This window comes from Ambystoma mexicanum, chromosome 5p (assembly GCF_040938575.1).
Source record: "Ambystoma mexicanum isolate Mex_15411 chromosome 5p, UKY_AmexF1_1, whole genome shotgun sequence".
In the NCBI taxonomy this organism is placed as follows: Eukaryota; Metazoa; Chordata; class Amphibia; order Caudata; family Ambystomatidae; genus Ambystoma; species Ambystoma mexicanum.
The window spans coordinates 659611384-659629597 of NC_090930.1; the positions used below are offsets into that span (position 1 = coordinate 659611384).

Sequence of the window (18214 nt, forward strand, 5' to 3'; positions counted from 1 at the left end):
GCTTCCAACATGCAAGGGCAGTACAATGGCTTTACAAAATGGCTGATCAGCACAGCCCCAGGCCGGATTCATGTGTGGTGCTATGCCCATGTACATAATCTAGTAATGTTGGATGTCACAAAAGTTTATATACCTGCAATTTCTCTGTTTGGCCTATTAAATTCATGTGATGTATGTATTTGTGAATCATACCTTCGTATGAACGTGTGGCGTGACAAATACCAACAAGATAGATTTCGTTCAATGTCTGTAATTGGAGAAACAAGATGGTGGGCAAAAGATGTGGCACTTACTTAAATGTTTGGTTAATAAATCGACCCAAGTAGAGCAATTTTTGTTGATGTTGTGGAAACGATGCTGGAGTTAGCCACATCTGATCAATTCAATGACGATTCTAGGTACAAGGCTGATGCATATGCAAAGTCACTCATTTCCGTACTGTTTTGACTGCTCAGATGTATCCATTTTTTTTTTTTAATGCCACTCCTTTATCTCTGTACTTACAAACACAAGGTCTGGATGTGTTCCAGGCATATTGAATAGTTAGTGAAACCATAGAAAGACTACAGACACAGCGTCGTAATTTTACTGATGTAATGGATGCAACAAGGAAGTTCATAATTTGGGCAAATGAGAAGCTGGAGGAAAGGGAATTTGAAGTTGTAATCGAAGAAGACTTCCAAATGCCTCGGGTACGTCGAAAGAAGGTGATGTCTGGTGAAACTGCAGCTGATGAAGATATTGTGTTACCCAGTGATAAATTCAGAGTGGAAGTGTACAATATTGCAATGGACAAGATCATTACAAGTCTGCAGAGCCGATTGACAACCCATGGTCAGCTCTTTGCAGATTTGACATGTTTGGACCTCAGAAACTTTCCGGAGATCCTGCAGAACCTTCCAAGTAATGCTCTGGCTCGCCTAAGCAGCGTGTTGACCCGATTTCTTTCAGAAGCATCCGCTGAAACATTACAGAGTGAACTGCTTGATTCTGCATCAAAGTGGAACAGGCTAAAATAATTCTCTTGATAAAGAATATGAAGTGTATGCACAAGAAGATGACTCCCATTTTCATCTCATCTTTGAAACTGAAGAAGGTGACCATTCTGAGGACAGAGACAAAAGTGCAACATGCAAGAATTGTATAGCATGCTGCTATAATGTGCTACAGAGATTCAAAATGTACAGTCAAGCCTATAGATCACTTTCTAATGCCTACAAGCTTACACTGACATTATCCTGTTCTCAAGTAGGATGTGAAAGGTCAGTTTCAAAGCTCAAGTATATCTTGAACAGACTTCACAGTTCCCTTACTCAGCCTCATTTGGAAGCCTTTGTGCGTATGTCAGTTGAAAAAGAAGCTTTGATGTCACTAAACAATGATGAAATCATTGATTATTTAGCCTCCAAAAGTTGCTTGTTACAAAGATTGGTAAATATTTAATATAGGCTTCTATACAGTTCTGCAGTTTTCCAGGGGTTTACATTATTTAACACTGTATGCATAATATGCTAAATGCAATTTCCTAATACACCTGAGTTGGAAGGTGTTATGCACATTCCTTAAGCAAAATTATGCTTGATATTTTGCCCTACAAAAGGCAGCTTGTTACAAGGGATGTTCATTGTTTCATATTTATTATTTAATATTACCTGCTCCACAGTCCTACAGTTTTCGTGGATGTCTGGTATTTAATAATAAAAACCATTATATGTCAAATGTAACTCATTTGCAATATCTCAGTTAGAAGCCTTTATATGCTCGTGGAAAGGGTGGAGAGATGCTTTTAGTCACTAAGCCGTGATGGCACCATTGCTCTGTTTGCTTTGAAGGTTGAATGTTACAAGAGATATTGAATATTTATTATTTATTATTAGCTGTTTTACATTTCTAGAGTTTTCATAGATTTCTGTTACTTAAAAAAAACATTTGTTGCAAAACATGCTTTGTTATTTGATATGTTTCTTACTTTTATTGAGACTGATATTGCACTTGTGGTTTATCCCTCTAGCATTGAAGATCTATTTTGCGAGATCATGACCTTATTTAAAACATGAAATTTGTAATCCATGTATGTTTAAATCATGCTTTATGTACACTAATTTTGACACATTGTATTCAACATTTTCTTGGGGGATACTCCCAATTCCCTCATAGAAGCGCCGTGCTCACTCCTTCGGTGAAATAGGGGGCCACTTTGAAAAGAAATTCCAGGGCCACTTATGGTTTTCAGTCCAGCCCTGGTATGCCCACTTCGCAATACCCTCCCTGTGCGCCAAAGCAAGTGGGACTTCACTGGGAGAGACATCCCCTTTTTTGGAGGCAAGGACTCCTGTTTCCCGTTCCTGTGAGGAACTCCCTAAACCATTCCCTATGGTGGAATACACAAGACTGTTAGAGGTGAAGAAGAGGATAAAATCCATAGACTGAAGACAAAACTAAAACATAGGGCCTCATTACACGGTAGGCGGAAAGGGTTTACCGGTACCGGTATTTTACTGGTACCGGTAAATCCTTACCGCCTTACTACGAGGTCCCTTTGCGGGATGGGGAATTTAACGCCTGCTTTTTGCAGGCGTTAAAAACCAACCCGCAAAGGGACCCAGGGAGCTAATTACGGTACCGCAATTTGCGGTGCCGTAATTAGCACCTTCCCCTTTCCCATTATGCCCTATGCGGCAAAAATGGGAATGGGGAAGGGCAATGGTGGAAGGGGGAATTACCGCCCCGCCAACCTTGGAAAGGGGCGGTAATTCCCCTTTCCACCAAGGCGGTGCCGGTTTTTTACCGGCATGAACCATGGCGCTAATTGGGCCATGGTTCTCCGCCTACCGTGTAATGAGGCCCAAAGTGTTACAAACAAGAAAGAGGACCTGTCTCTTTAAAAGGAGATCTCCATTTAACTGAGAGGTGAGAGCACACGCTGAGAGGAGGCAAAGCAGAGAAATGCATACGCAAGCAGAGGAAGCACTGTGATGGCATCACACCGGAGTGAGGCGGAGCTAAGGGGAGCCAAGGAGCCTGCGACTTTCAGATATGCTCCGAGAGCAAGAGTGAAATGCTGGAAGCCCAGCATTGGTATGGAGAGAGAAACCAAGGAGAAGGGAAACTGGATTCTGGTGGTGGCATGACCACAATGACTCATGGTGGGCAGGGTGCCCGTCCAACGATGCCAAAATCACTACGTGGGGAAATCAGGGAACTGTCCCCTCGCCCGCACTGCTACTGGCTCACAGAGAGAGAGAGGACGGAGAGGGGGATGCTGGAGAAAATAAGAAGGCGAAGTACAGGAACAACCGAAGTGAACCTGAGCGAGCCAAGGCCCCCTCTGAGATGTTCTAAGGTAACAGGGAGAACGGAATACCCGGGAGGCTGCCTTGGAATCATTACGCAACAAGAGGAACTCATCCCAGTGAAATTAACAAGACAGTAAAGTTGATGAAACAGAACTGTAATGTGAGAAAAAGCATCACAATAAAAGCTGGAAAAAAGACCACTAAGAGTGGGGTGCACATACCCTGGGAAGAGGAAAAAGTAACACACATGTTAAGACCCGAAAAATGGATAAAAATCAGAGAGAGACAATACTCTAATGAGAGAAAGAGAACCCAGAGTAACAGGGGCGCCACAGCCACACTTAGAAGACCGCTGGCCCTGCACCGTCCCACTCAGTTATGTATGTTTGTTTTGGTGTAAAACCCCAAGATTGGCCACTCCTATGAAAAGTGTCTGGGGGCGCCACTGCGAGAAAACCTGAAACAGAGATCATTAAGAGCAGAGCACAAATACCCTGGGAAGAAGGGAAAGTACCACATATGTTAAGAGTCAGCGACTGTTAACAAACAAGAAGGAGAATTCTATGAAGTAAGAGCAAGCAAAGCCCTTAAGAGAAACGTTACACAAAACTAACCATCCCAGGAGAGGCGGGAGGAGAGGGGGGGATTAACCACCAGGAAAACATCTAAGAAAATATATGTTACAAAAGACATATCAGTGTGGAATAAAAGATAAGCCAGAGCGTGAAAAGGGAGTCCTGGAAGAAAATCCCTAAAGGGGAGGGAAAACCCGAAGAGCTTCTGAAAGAGTTGCAAGAACTTGCACAGATTGTGACAAGAGGCTATTAAAAGTTAGCCTAGTTATAAGAAGCCTGAAGAAAAGGAAAAACCTTGCAAGAAAGACACTCAGAAGAAGGGAAACATTCTCCTGACCTTATTCTGGTAGAATAGTGGTAGGGTCAGTTAGAATTCGTTTTCTTTGGACACCTGACTTTCGTTTGACGACTTCCTGACCACGGAAGAGCTGCTTAGTTATTTATATCTGCCCGGAGCACCCACATAGTGATAGGGAAAGTTAGGCCATGTTCTTATTATTTGATAAATAACGGGTGAAAATGTCAACCCAGTGTCTTCATCCTTCTTCTGACTTTACACAGTGCCTTTGCACTGGAAGAGGGGAATGAGTGATGGAGAGAAGGTGAGCCCCAATATTTGGAGGACTTTTGGGACACTTGGATCTCCAAAAATCACTAAGCAGTAGTTCCTTGTTCCCTCGGCCATGTGACAGTATATATTGAGTAACCCCACTGTACATACTTCTCAATCTCTTCCCTATCCATCAATATCATCAACATTTCCTGTTCCACCCTAGCCCCTCATAGGACTGCTTTGTTCTCTGCAATGTTTGCCTATGTACATGTTTCTGGTCTGAACACAGTGGGGATCGTTTTACAACACATCAGAGTGTTCCTGGGGAATTTAAGGCTATATTGAGGAGTAGAGGTGACACAGACAGGGTCGGACTGGGACAAGAAATAGGCCCGGACAACCAAAAAAAAGTGGCCCACCCCTCGCCTCAAAAAAGTGGCCCACCCCGCGCCTCAAAAAAAGTGACCCTCAAACCATCATCCGTGAATCGCGTCAATTCATGACTTTACAGAAAATGCTACTTATGGAGGGTTCAAGTGTCTGTTACATTACAACACATAAAATAACATAACTTTGCATAAAGTTCTGTGACACGGTCCACAGCTCCGAGCAGGAGTAGCATGAACACGACCTTTCACCCCTTGACAAAACAGGAAGTGGCATCAAATAGCATTGCTCCTAAGTACACTACGAAAAATATGGTTATGATTTCACTAATGTGACATACATTTCATACAAGAATGGATCACCATATGTACCATTAATATCTATGTGTAGGATCCATATTGTCAAATTACTGTGAATGCAAGCAGACGTCCAAGGCCAAATGATAATATGTTATTGTATAGCACTTACGCTTAAGCTCTTTTTTTATAGAACAAAACCTGCATACAATATCACCCAACCTGTGTTGGTACTCAAGTATCGACCTCAGAAGGATGAAAGGCTGAGATGGTTCGAACCTGCAACCTGCAGATCAGACACACATCGCAGCAGCGAGCACTCAACCCACTGAGCTATCATATCGGCTGGAGTAAAATGAGCAATTATTCTGTAGTGTGAATACCATTAAACTGGTAACTGAGATTTAACAGCAGACCAGTTTAGCTCATCAACACCCTCACGTAACACCAATTACATCCAGCCGGAATCAAGGCCTTTCTTTGGACAAAATCCGTTTTTTATTTTACATGCCAGAAAGAAACCCCCCCTTCCCAGCGAACCCCCCCATGACTGTGTTTGCATGCACACCCACCAGTAAAACTGAACCCCAAACACACTGGATCCAAAGAAGCACCCACCGCAACGGTGCCTGCATAATGCAAACACGTGATGCTATGGTCAAATATTTGTACACTGTACACAAGCTTTTAGGCACAAGGATTTTGTCAAGTGACTGAGGACAAAGAGATGGAATATCTTGTATGATCGTAACAGAGACAAAGGCAGAAAAAACATGCTAGTACTGCAACTTTTGAAAAGCAAAATACATAGTCACTCACGGTTACGGAGGGAGATCCCGCCTACCGTACCATTGGGACCGCTTAGGGGTCTTCCCCGTGGGGTCCCACTGTCCTCATAATGAATGAGGAGAGCTTGTACTGTGCCGTAAAAAGTACAACAGCACAGCCATGGGAATTGCTGATAATGAGGAAAAGTAAACCAACAGTCCCAGCGTACAAAGGGAAAATCCAAAGTGAGGCGCACGCGCGCGCCCACACACACACATGCGCAGGCACGCAAAACTTCTATACAGTCCAGAGACAAGTTCTTATCATTGTTAAAAAAAAAAAAACAGACCTGTCGGTTTTACCAATGCCTGTTACATGTATTACTATGTACATGTCTCAGAAGCAATGCATGCTCCATGCCAGAGAAGGGACGTCTTTTACCACCTGTAGAACATCCTTGCCAGCACACTTTTGCCCCCATACTTTTGTATGCCATTCTCCCAAGATAAAACTAACGCCCCCCACCACAACAGCTGCCTGCCATCCTGTGTAACATGTGTATGCCAGCCCTTTTTTTTACAAGGTTTTCCCAAATGGACATGTCACCCGTTTAAGACATAACATCACAATCCATAATGTGCTCATGGCATGGGATGAAACTTCGATGCACTATCAGGCCCCCATATAGCCACGTGGCCATTTCCTCTAAAACCGTAACGGGCATTTAAACGTAAAAAGACGCTGCGTCAACTGTGGGGCGTCCAGAGCTGTACATGGGTTCGCTCACTGTGTGCGCAGTGACATTTCCGTCATTGAAGAATCTGGTGCATTGTGGGAACTGTAGTTTTGCTTGGTAGCAATTTAAGCTATGGGAAACACGGCGTCATACTGGCATGCCGCCAAATGATCACACTGCACACCCCTCTCTTCCCAATGACCCCTGCGGCTTGCGCCCCGAGATGCTGGCATAGGTTGGCGGGGAGGCGGGGTGGGTGGTGTAACCCTCTTTTGTATCGGCCCTTGTCTCTGGCAATCCCACACAGAGTCTCTTTGCGCGGCAGCCGTGTGATCTTGGCCAACATACGCATATTCGGCGCTGCTTGAGTCTATATATTAGTGCATTCCTTAGGATTGTAAAGGTTACTTTAATTCATTTTCGTAAATGCACAAATATGCATTGTCTTGCCCTAAAATGACCCACGTTGCAATCAATAACTTGCTCTGCGCGGCTTGCCTTTAGATGACCCCATCTCAGTTTTAAATGATTGTAGGAACTCCCCTTTTAATCTGGAACTCCACACCAGTAATGTTGGCATGCACACAACCCTTTATTTGAGCAGCACCCGTGCATTCATGGGGGCGCTCCATACCTTTCTTGCCCGGCTTCCCTTCAGTGGGCTTTGGGGTGGCTGTTGCCATCAGCACTGTCTCCTCCACGTCCTTCCCACCAGCGACAAAGGGCAGGTCCGTGCCATTGGTTCTATCGGTGCCGGCAGCAGGGGGCACGGTGCCCCCTGCCTGGGGCGAGCAGAGTCTGTTACAAATCACTGGGAGGGAGCAGGCTGGGCTGAGGCAGCCCCGCCCGTCCCTCCCAGTGTTTTGTAGCACTTACTGCTGCTGGCGCCAGGGTGTCGCGGGCCGAGGCAGTTAGCCGCCGGCCCGCCGCATTTATCAAAGAAAGGTAATACTTCAGTGTTACCTTTCTCTGCATCTGCGGCGGGCCGGCGGCGGAGGCGGGCGTGGGGCTGCAATTGCAAAGGATCTGTAAGTTACTTACTTACAGATCCTTTGCAACTTGCATCCGCCTGGCGAGGCCGAGGCCCTGGCCTGGGGGCTGGTTCCTGAAGTGTGAAGCCCACGCCTTGGCTGAAACCGGCCCATGTGGGCTTCAGGAACCGGCCCCCAGGTCTCCGGCCATGATTTTGCATCGGCCACGGGCCGATTGGCCGACGACCCAATCCGACGCTGGACACAGAATGTGATATGCACTTCTGCTGTGCATTCCTGCTCCACCTTCAAACAGCACCATGGTTTTCCGCCAGCATGTACTTTCATGCTGCCAGAATACCAAGGGATTCCTATGGAGTCCACCCGACTATCTTTTTTGAACTGTAAAGGCGATTTTGCCTGCGTTTTATCCTTTGCATTTTCCCTCCATCTTAGAAATGACCAACATTGGACAAATGTGTCGTTTGGCATTACGTGAAAATGGACACAGTCCACTCCAGTGCAATGCCCGACTTCTAGAAAATGAGCCCCTTTTAAATACACAATCAGCACGTCTTAGTAGAATAGTTAAAGGTTGTTGTGTGCATGCACATCATGATCTCATTGACTGCACCTCCAGGCAACACTCACAATTACATCACACCAGAACTCTGAAACCTCTCCAATCCTCATTGAGGCGAGCAGTGTCTCCCACACCTCCATCTTGAATAGTTTTCCAGTGATAATTTCCATAGGGATGCCAGCACTCCGACTGTCATCAATCACAGTCCGCTCAAAGTCTGCCGCTAGCGTCTGGAAATGGAAAGTGAGCTACACCGGAAAGAGAAGGGATAAAGGCATCATTAGCACATGAGAAGAGTCCTGGTGAACAGCAAACTTTCTTGAACACACTTTAAATCAAATTGAACACCTAGCGGGCCTTTAGAAGAAGTGCATAGTCCTTTTCTGGTATTTTCTTGCAGAATTGAGAACTGCCACCAATTCAGACACAGAATCTACCAAGGGGATGCTTTACTTATTGGGATGCATTTTCCTTTAAGGTAATCATTTGACAAAGACATTCTCTTTATTCCTATTTGAAAGGTTATCATTTGCACCTAAACAGGATTTTGTTAGGGAAAATTACTTTTGGCACCTCTGGGAAGTGGCGCTGGTCAATTAGTTGGGAAAGAATGTGGTTGGGAACCCATTGACGACCCTCATTTTCAGTGCCCATCTGTGCCTCACCCCCGGGTGTCTGACGTTTTTTCCTTGAATCTCCTCCTGAGCCCCACTTCTTGCAGCACCTTGCACACCCCAGACCACCTCCCAAGAGGTCTCCCCACCAGTCCCACCAATGCCGTACACCCTCCCATTTGCCAGCTCAAAGCCCTGCACTAGCTCACTGCAGCTGTCTCCCTGGTCAGTCATGGCCTCCACGGAAAATGGTAAAGAAACATACTCCCTTTACTTATTTCTACCACGACCATGTGTCAATCCCACTAATCCCACCCATGCCCTACACCATCCCACTTACCAGCTCGAAGCCCTGCTTATAATATTATAATTCCATTTTTATAATAAATGTAAATATTTGCTATGTAAAGCACTGTGGAACAAAGCGCTATATAAATATCAAATATTTATTATAATTATTATAAATCTGATTAATCACCAAAGAGTTGTGGTCATAGTCGCCAGACAGTTCTAGTAATATTTGCGCATCGTCGGCATAGTTCATATAGATTGAACCAACACTATCAAAAAGGTCAAAGAGAGGGTGGTGTAGACATTGAACAGGGTTGGAGACAAGCATGAACCCTGGGGAACCCACAGGTAACCCATAGCCACTCTCACAGAGCGAGGCCCCAAAAAAGACTTGATCCACGCTACAGCACTTTGAGCATCTGACAACATCAACTATTCTAATCTCTAGTAAAGTGATCGACAAGGTCAAAGGCTGCAGATCTATCCAATAGCATCAGTAAAGCAGTATGGCCATTGCCAATCATGTTGGCCATACTGGACTTAAAATCAAGTAAAGGCGTTTCTGTTCCGTGCTTAGCACAGAAGCCCGACTGATGAACCCCCAAAACTTTGTGTGACTCAATGAACTCCTGTAGTTGTAGGTAAGCAATTCTATCAAGGTTCTTCATCAGAAAAGGTGCGTTTGTGATTGGCCTATAGTTGTCAGCAACTGCAGGGTCAAGATGTTCCTTCTTGAGGAGAGGGGTGTGCTAAAAGTCAATTTTTTTGGCTATTGCACAATAAATTAAAAAAAATAATAATAATAATCCAGGCTTCCTTAAGGCTAGCTGGTACGGAGAAGTCCAAAAAAGAGGAGTTGACAATTTGTGTAATTGCAGGAAGGAGAAAGCATAAGCATTCATTGAAAATGTATGCTGGACATACGTCAACTAGGCAGACAGTTGGTTTCATGTTGTTTATTATTGTGAGGACTTCCTCTTCAGAGACCTGGCAAAACGAAAACCTGGGTTTATCAACAGAGAATGGAGGCAAATAAGATGTTCCACATGTGTCAGGAGCTGGGAGGTCAAGAAGCCTTTGATGCGGGATTATCGCTTGTTGATGATTAGCAATTTTAATAATAAATTAACATTTGTATATCTTGACACCAGGCATTGCAGATGTCAGATCCAGCCTTTCGATTTGTCGTCCCCTCTAGCTATCTAAGGATTACAAACAATTCTTTCAAACTAGATTTTGCATTGGAACTTCTGACAATATAATCAGCCTGCTTGGCTGAAAAAATACCCAGCTTATAGTCCTTAACAGTCTTCTTGTATGACAGAAGTGACTCTAAACACAGGTATTTCCGCCAGGCTCTTGCAGTAGACACTGGTTCAATTTCCCTGAAAAAAAGCAATTAGAACCCGTGAAGAATGCTCCCGGTGCTAAGAGCTTATCATATCCTTATGTATGGGTGGGGAGCACCAGCAATGTCTCTGAGCCCTTGCCTTACGCTTGGGATGACAAGCTGTGACTAGTGCTGTCCACCTCTGAACAAAGGAGTGATAGCGCATTGTGCTCCTTTGTGCTGGTATGAAAGAGAGCTGTATGATTGTGCCAGACTACTTTAATGAAAGTTAGTCAAGGAAATATATGAAACATAATGGAACAACAGGCTTTGGGAAACAGTATTTCTAGCAATGCACGGCCTCATTTGTCAATATTCTCACAGTATAATATCCATCACAAAGGACCCAGGGCACAAACAGACAATGACTCAGTGATTGTGTAAGAATGGATGTGCAAAAATGTCTTCTTCTAAAAGGACAGTTAGACTAAAAAGAACAGTATATGTTGTACCTTTTCACTGTTAATTGGCCACAGTAGATGCACCTAACTACAAACATTAAAAGATTGAAAATGGAGGGTGTACTCTTCAGTTCAGCTTCCAGTCCCCTGCGCGGATGTCAGTCCAGGGGCTTACCAGCTATAAACCAAATTAATGTTCCTGACAATTTTCAATCATTTATTTAATTAATACACATTCTACCTACAAACATATGGGCATTACATGAGGCATAGACAGAATTTTCAAAACATCAACAATATTTTAACAACATACAAAGTGGGACAGTGCCAGAATGAAGTGGATATCATGTCACTCGAAGTGTTAACATTAAAGAACACAGAGCCATTTTCATAATAATCTACATAATCCCAATCGACAAACAAAACTAATCATAGTCTAAGTCAAAGCTGTTATTATTATTTTTACCTATTTTTTATGCAACAAGTCCTCTATCACTAAGTGGATCTCAACTACATCTGAAGTCCACTATCACGACGTTAAACAACGTTTTGGCGTAATACAATTGCAGACGCCTTTGTCAGGACCCCTATAATTGCTAAATCTGTAGGACATGTATCCTCCTTCAGTCATTCTTAGAGGAAATCATTGCTGGTCATCACAAAAGTGACATCGATTTTTACTTTATTTATATATAATTATTTGTTAATAAAATTTCTTTATACAGATTATTTAAATGCCCCAATCATTTAGCACTCACCCCAACGTGTTTGAAAGAAACAAGTGTATCCATCTTGTGTATCAAACTAGATTAATCAACCAAATTCTACTGGAATCTGTCACCAAGGATTTCCTATTGGAAACAAACCCCAAATGTAATATTTGGTACAGACCTACTTATTTAAAAGTTTGCTGCACTTTTTACTGGCACTAAACCTTTTAGTATATATAAGAGAAGTATTTGCCATTATTTAGTCATCGTTTTATAAATAGATATATCTTCTCAATATCATTGGATCATGCCATTCGTAAAGTCAGGTTGTCAATAATGAAATTGTTCCCTGATGGAAAGAGAACAAGAGAATTCTCTATTCTTCATTCAAGACATACTTGTATTAAAAGGAGTCAGGCTAGGATTATGGTCTTAAAGTATTTACCTTTTTAATGTTCCATAGTTGGGTCAAAATGTCGCCGGTCAATCCGCGTATAGTTGCTGAACAGCCTTGCAAAGGATGCATATCAAATGCCATTTTACCACTAAGGTGATTTTGCACTCGTGTATACGTTACGCTTATGACGTCCTTGACATTTTTTGACGTTTAGCGTCACACCGTCTTAGATGTAACTATATGGTGAATGCTCCATATTATGCAATACTCATCTTTCATGCATTGTTACTTCTTTAGAGCGGGGTATGTTATTAGTTTTCAATCATAAAAAACTATTTAAACAATAACATATGTTTATAAATCACAGTATATTAGGATGCATGTTTTTATTAATCAATCACTTTTTTGTTGTATCACAAGCTCTTTAGATGTACTTTACTGATGGGCAATTACACATTTCATGCAATTCGAATATAAAGAACTAATTTTGCACTTATTTTGCACGCATGGCAAAATCTTCATATTATTGAGAATTGCTCATTCAGGCCAGATGTGTGTGTCTTTAGCCTATGTACCCACTGAGCTTCTTTAAAGAGTAGTGAATTCCCTACATTATTATTGCCTGTGTCGATTATCCACCAGAAGAAGTCATCCTGTGAGTGATGACGATCTGTAAAATGCTGAACCATAGGTGCACCAATTGTTTTGCATCTAAACCTTGATCGACATTCAGCAATCCTCATTTGAGCCTCTCTTGTTGAGAAGGCCACATGGACATTTTACAGAGTAGGCTTTCTTGCTTGCTCTAAAATGTGTAATTGTTCTGAGTTTCCAATCTTTACTGTGAATGTTAAAAGACAGCACTTTGCCTGCGAACTTGCATACTGAGCCGGTCCCACATGGTAAGTGTACCACCAAACGACCTAAGTTCAACAAGGTTTGACATCTTGACATTTGGGTAGTACTGATTGTCTTGAATGTACTCATTGGTCTTTTAGATGTTTTGTTCTTTTCAAGGCAAAGCGAGGTAAATCCTCTTGCGGCGTTCGAATAAGCGGACAATATTTTGCAATCACTTATGTCTACTGTATTGGGGCAACATGTTATTTTTTCTTTTCTAGAAGTTTCGTCTTCATCCTTAAGTAGCACCTCTCTCAGTGTATTGCAAGCTCTTGTTTTAGAACGTGATATATGTTTTTTTGGGTATCCGCTCTCCAACAGACGCGCATCCAGCATGTCAGCATGGTATTTGAAATCCTATCTAATGTGTAATTTCTTTGTAGTCTTGGATATTTCCCATGTGGCAGTTTATCTCTTAAATTTTGTGGGTGATAGCTACTATAATGTAGCAATGTCTTATGGTCAGTTGGATTTCTATATAGTGAGCAAACAAGTTCACCACATTGTGCTATGATTTTGAAGTCTAAAAAATGTATTTTACTCTTAGTATATTAATTGGTAAATTCAATGTTATTGTTGCATGTAGTTAGCCAAGCACAAAAAGTCTAAAATAATGTTTTCATCCTCAGGCCAGATCATAATAATATAGTCAACATAACATCTCCATTCTTAGATTTGTAGATGGAACACATTGCGGAGAAAATGTATTTCTCTTAAACGTCTTCCATATATATGGTGGCCAGACAGGGTTTGATTGCTGCTCCGATTGCTGTCCCGCTAACCTGAAGGTAAAATTGATCTTTAAATTAAAAATAAATGTTTCTAATGCAATAGTTAATAACTTGACCATACATTCCCTGGCAATCGGTTCATTATATTTGATAGAGCCTAAGACATTTCTTGGGACTTCAATAGCCTCATTTTGGGGAATACTTGGATACAGCAATTGGATGTCCATTGTAACCATAAACATTTTATTTTTCAAAAATATGAAGCACTGCTGTGCTATCTCATAGTTATGTTCTTATTTTTTGACTAATGGGCTTAAAAATATGTTCGGCAAACTGGCAAATGGGTTCACGTACCGAACCACAGTTTGCCACTATTTGTCTGCCTGGAGGATTCTCCATGTTTTTGTGAATTTTAGGCAGAGCATAAAGATTAGGGCCATCATTAGAAGTTTGCCGGTATCCTGACCGTTGTCCCGCCAGCATACTGGAAAAGAGTAATACCGTTAAGAGCGTCTGATCAGCTGGAATTACCAGCAGATTACAGGTGTCGACAGTGGTAGGCTAATCCCCATTCCATGGAGTCTTAAGGTGTCCATGGGGGGATTGTAATACAGGCACCAGTAATACCAGATGTTTTTTGCCGCGTGGTGCCTGACTTACCGCCAGCTCTTGTAGTTTGCCAGTCTGGAAACTTGCCAGTAAACAGAATTACTGGCATATTAATTCCGTACCGGCAACCTATAATGACCCCCTAGATGTTTTAGGATTAAGTCATTAAAACTAATTTCTATTAATCCAATAACTTCATAGAGAAAATGTAGCAGCATCAAAGATTAATGCTTGATTGTCTTTAGGAGGGTGTTTGTGCAACATTCTTTAATTCATCTTAACCTCTAATATGTTTTGTGCCATCTCTTCATACTTGTTTACATCCATTAACATGGTAGCTCCTACCTTATCGGCCGGTTTTATTATTATTTTGTTGTTGGCCTTTAATAATTGTTTGTTCAAACAAGCTCTATTTGGCATTATTAACCATAAAAGCAGTATTACAAATAAAACAATTAAGAAGCTTAAAATTCATTTACAACCATACCAAACAGAACATATTACTACAATTGTTAACCATTCATGGTTGGCGGTATTTAAAAATCAGATTCCCAGGAAGCTTAAAATTCATCAACAACCATACAAAACAGAACATATTATTACAATTAATAACCATTCATGGTTGGCAGTATTTAAAAATCAGATTCCCAGTTACATCTACAGTTTTCATTCCTAGAACACAGATTTCACTCTTCTTAAGCATGCTCTATTGAGAAATATTGCAATAAAACACATAGCGTTCATATCGGTAGTATGTGTGTAACATTGACAGAATGTTACAGCTGCTTCAATTTGCCTTACAACCTTTAGCCTGAATAGTGGGACAAAATAGCATTTCCTAAGGTCCAAGTACCCAGGCACAAAAGTACAAAATGGTTTGTTTCCTCGGAATGAACACAGGTTTTACATTGGGTGTCTGAGGAACGGGTCGACCTAGCTGTAAAAAAAGGCACCCTTTAGTGTGTCAGTAGGTAGTTGGAAAACAGGGCTCTGGCGTATCCAGGCGTTATCCAGTTTAAATAGGGCTCAAAGCCCACATTATCTCTCACCATTGAATATGATATGCCAGTCTTTAGTGCAGCACATGCCCTATACATTTTCCTAATTAAGTTACTCTTAATTTGAGCCACCTTCTTTGAGCTCGTTGACAGTTCAGCCTCAGGCAAAAATGTTGGTACATTAAGGGCCTCAAAGCCTTTGAGAATGCTCCTGAGCCATGGGAGCAAACTTAACCCTGCAGGCTCACAATTGCTTCCCTATATTTAGCAAGCTCCAGGGTGCTCCACAATCTAACCCGGTATTTTAATGGCTTACTTGCTGCAATATCACTCGGAGGCTTCATATCGCATTCCAATTTCAGGCTAGCCATTAGGGCGCCCTTCTGTTGCATACGTTATGATCTTAAAAAGTGGTTGTCCACCACATTAATTTGTACACTGACACAGTAACCCCATAGTTCTGCCTCATAAAGGGTCGCTGCCCAACCCTAGGCTCTATACAGATTAAGAGCAGGGGAAATTTCACCTTTCCCATGCATATTGAATAAACTGCGGATTCCACTGCTATGCTTCTCTAAAGAGGCCACTGCCTTGGCACATTGAGGTGCCCATGTAAGAATTGCAATGCTTCTGCTTCTTCACTCCTAAGCTTGTTGTGTATCGTTCTAGATTTATTCTCCATAGTCATGATCTCTTTCAGAACACATTTCTCAGATGTAAGAACTTCATTTGGTATCTGTAAGTCGAGTGGTGTGAATAGAAATGTTGGGTGTAAGCCTGTTCCCACCAGATCATTAGTATATTCATTTTCCTTAAAAAAGGCTTTTAGTCTCACCTTATGGAAGAACTGTCCTAGTTCCTTTTCCACAGTGAACCAATCAGTGAAGTGCGTGGGGACAAATTATAACAGTTTGTTTAAAACTGACAGTTCTGCTTGGTTGAGATTGAATCTTGATAGATTGATCACTGAATGAGTGTAATTCATATTTTTTGTTTAACGTGAATAGGCACGTCGCCTTGTTTCGAACATGGACGGGGCACCTTGATTCGGATCTACATAAAACAGTGTCTCTAAACCTTGTTTGTTGTCCCTTTCGATAGCAGCAGGAGCCAAAAGCTAAACATCAGGAGCCCAAGCTAGGAGGACCCAGTGCCTGCCCCAATTGCTGGCCTTGTCCCTTGTTATACAACTACCAGAGTGCACTGGAGCATTGTGAGTCAGAATCTATGCCCCCTCCACCTGTCCGCTATTACTTATTCAGAGAAGCCCTACAAAGAGATTGGGAGATGTGTTCTACGCCTGCATCATCCAGTCTCCTGTGTGATGGTGAATCCTGGGGCTACCAGCAGCAAGAGCAGAGCACTCACTATCTGGAGTATTTGCTTGGAGTGCTGCCTGTCCCAAACATTGACCCTGCCCCTTGGACTGCAACTGCTGTGTCAGAAGCCACTCGCACTCCGCATGTAAGTGATTACTGACTCACATGTAGTCTTACCAAAGGTCTGGGAGAGGTGTTCCACACCTGTCAGGTGTGGACCACGTGACAAGGACCTGCAAGTCAAGACTGCAAAGGTAGTTCTTTCCCCATAATTTATTCATCTCTTAATCGCATCCTGCTGAAGGATGGAGCTTTAATCATGTCTTTTAGTGCTCAATGATGGACATGTTAAGGTTTACAGTAGGGAGAGTCAAGTTAAACGTTTATCATTCTAATATTTAATATTTTCCCTGCATTGTTGATCCCTGTTATTGTAGCACGTCGCCCACTATGCTATGGATCACCACCAGCAAAGTCGGGTTCTTTCTTAACTAATCTTGTTCAAGTACCCATTGGTTCATCTTCTCCTCAGAAACTGGTAATAAATTGCAGTTGGTCAGCTGGTTTGTTAAACTGTTCATCTACCATTTTGTATTCTTTTGATGTTGCCTCTCTAATTTGCTTATATAATTTAGATTTTCTTTTTATGTGAAGCCTGTTTTTCTAGTAACTCTTCTAATTATGATGTGTCACTACCTACAGGGATTTCCTTGATACACGTGGGTCACACCACTGCGTGTGGTAGTGGTATTACCTTAATATACTGTGAGTGTTTTGCCTATAAACAATCAACCACACTGACATATTCCACTTTTGAATTGATGCTGGTTTCTAGCGTAGTATCTTCCCAATGCTCATATATGTTCCTTTTAATTTACCATCTGCCTGGCTATTGTTCCCAGTTTCTGAATAATTCTTCAGATTATTTTTCCTCCACTTGACTATATTGTTCATCTCTAACATGTGTGATCTTAACTCACTACAGAAACCATCTCTGAAATAATCTTCTCAGTAGTAACTTGGGCAACAAACATTACCTCTAGCAACTTCTAGAAGTAATCAAGTACGACACAGCAAACCAGAAATTGTTCTGACCTAACATTGTCAACAGGGCGCTTTATTAATGATCCAATCTCAACAGTAGCCAGTACACGTGGAATAATAGACATTTTCAATGTGTTATAACTCACCACACATTTCCTTTTTATTTATTTGGTTGTTTGTGATGCACCCGATGTATACAGGACACTTCAGAGCACATAGTAGTTTAAAGAACTGAACAGAGCAGCCTATATCATGGGCAATAGTAGGCCACACTCCCTGCAGGCTTGATGGCTAAAATACCCATATGACCTTGTAAAGTGTTCTCAATCAACTTTACCCTACCTTTTTCAGGGTACCAAACTGGCCTCCCAGTATCAACAGTTCTCCTACTAGGGTTAGCTCATCCACCACTCGAATAGAAGAGCAATGCTGTTTTTCAACAAGTTTTCATAGCATCAACATCCTTTTCACATGATATTTACTCTAGCTATCCCAGTGCACAACACTCTTATTTACTGACAACACCAATCCCAACATTTCACATATCCTCTACAGATGTGATGTTCATTTTCCAAAATTTCAAATTGCTTCATCAGGAGTGAAAGTCTTAACAGAGAGTTACATTCAACCTTCCTGCTTTGTAAC

General features: G+C 42.1%; 1 protein-coding gene across 1 annotated transcript in view; it reads right to left on the minus strand.

Annotated features, from left to right (window-relative positions):
• LOC138481110 (aryl-hydrocarbon-interacting protein-like 1) overlaps positions 1-18214 on the minus strand; it is a 199335-nt gene that overhangs the window by 122241 nt on the left and 58880 nt on the right. Inside the window, exon 2 of the mRNA XM_069613025.1 lies at positions 8234-8413. Coding sequence (XP_069469126.1) covers positions 8234-8413 — 180 coding nt within the window. The remainder of the gene's footprint in view (positions 1-8233; positions 8414-18214) is intronic.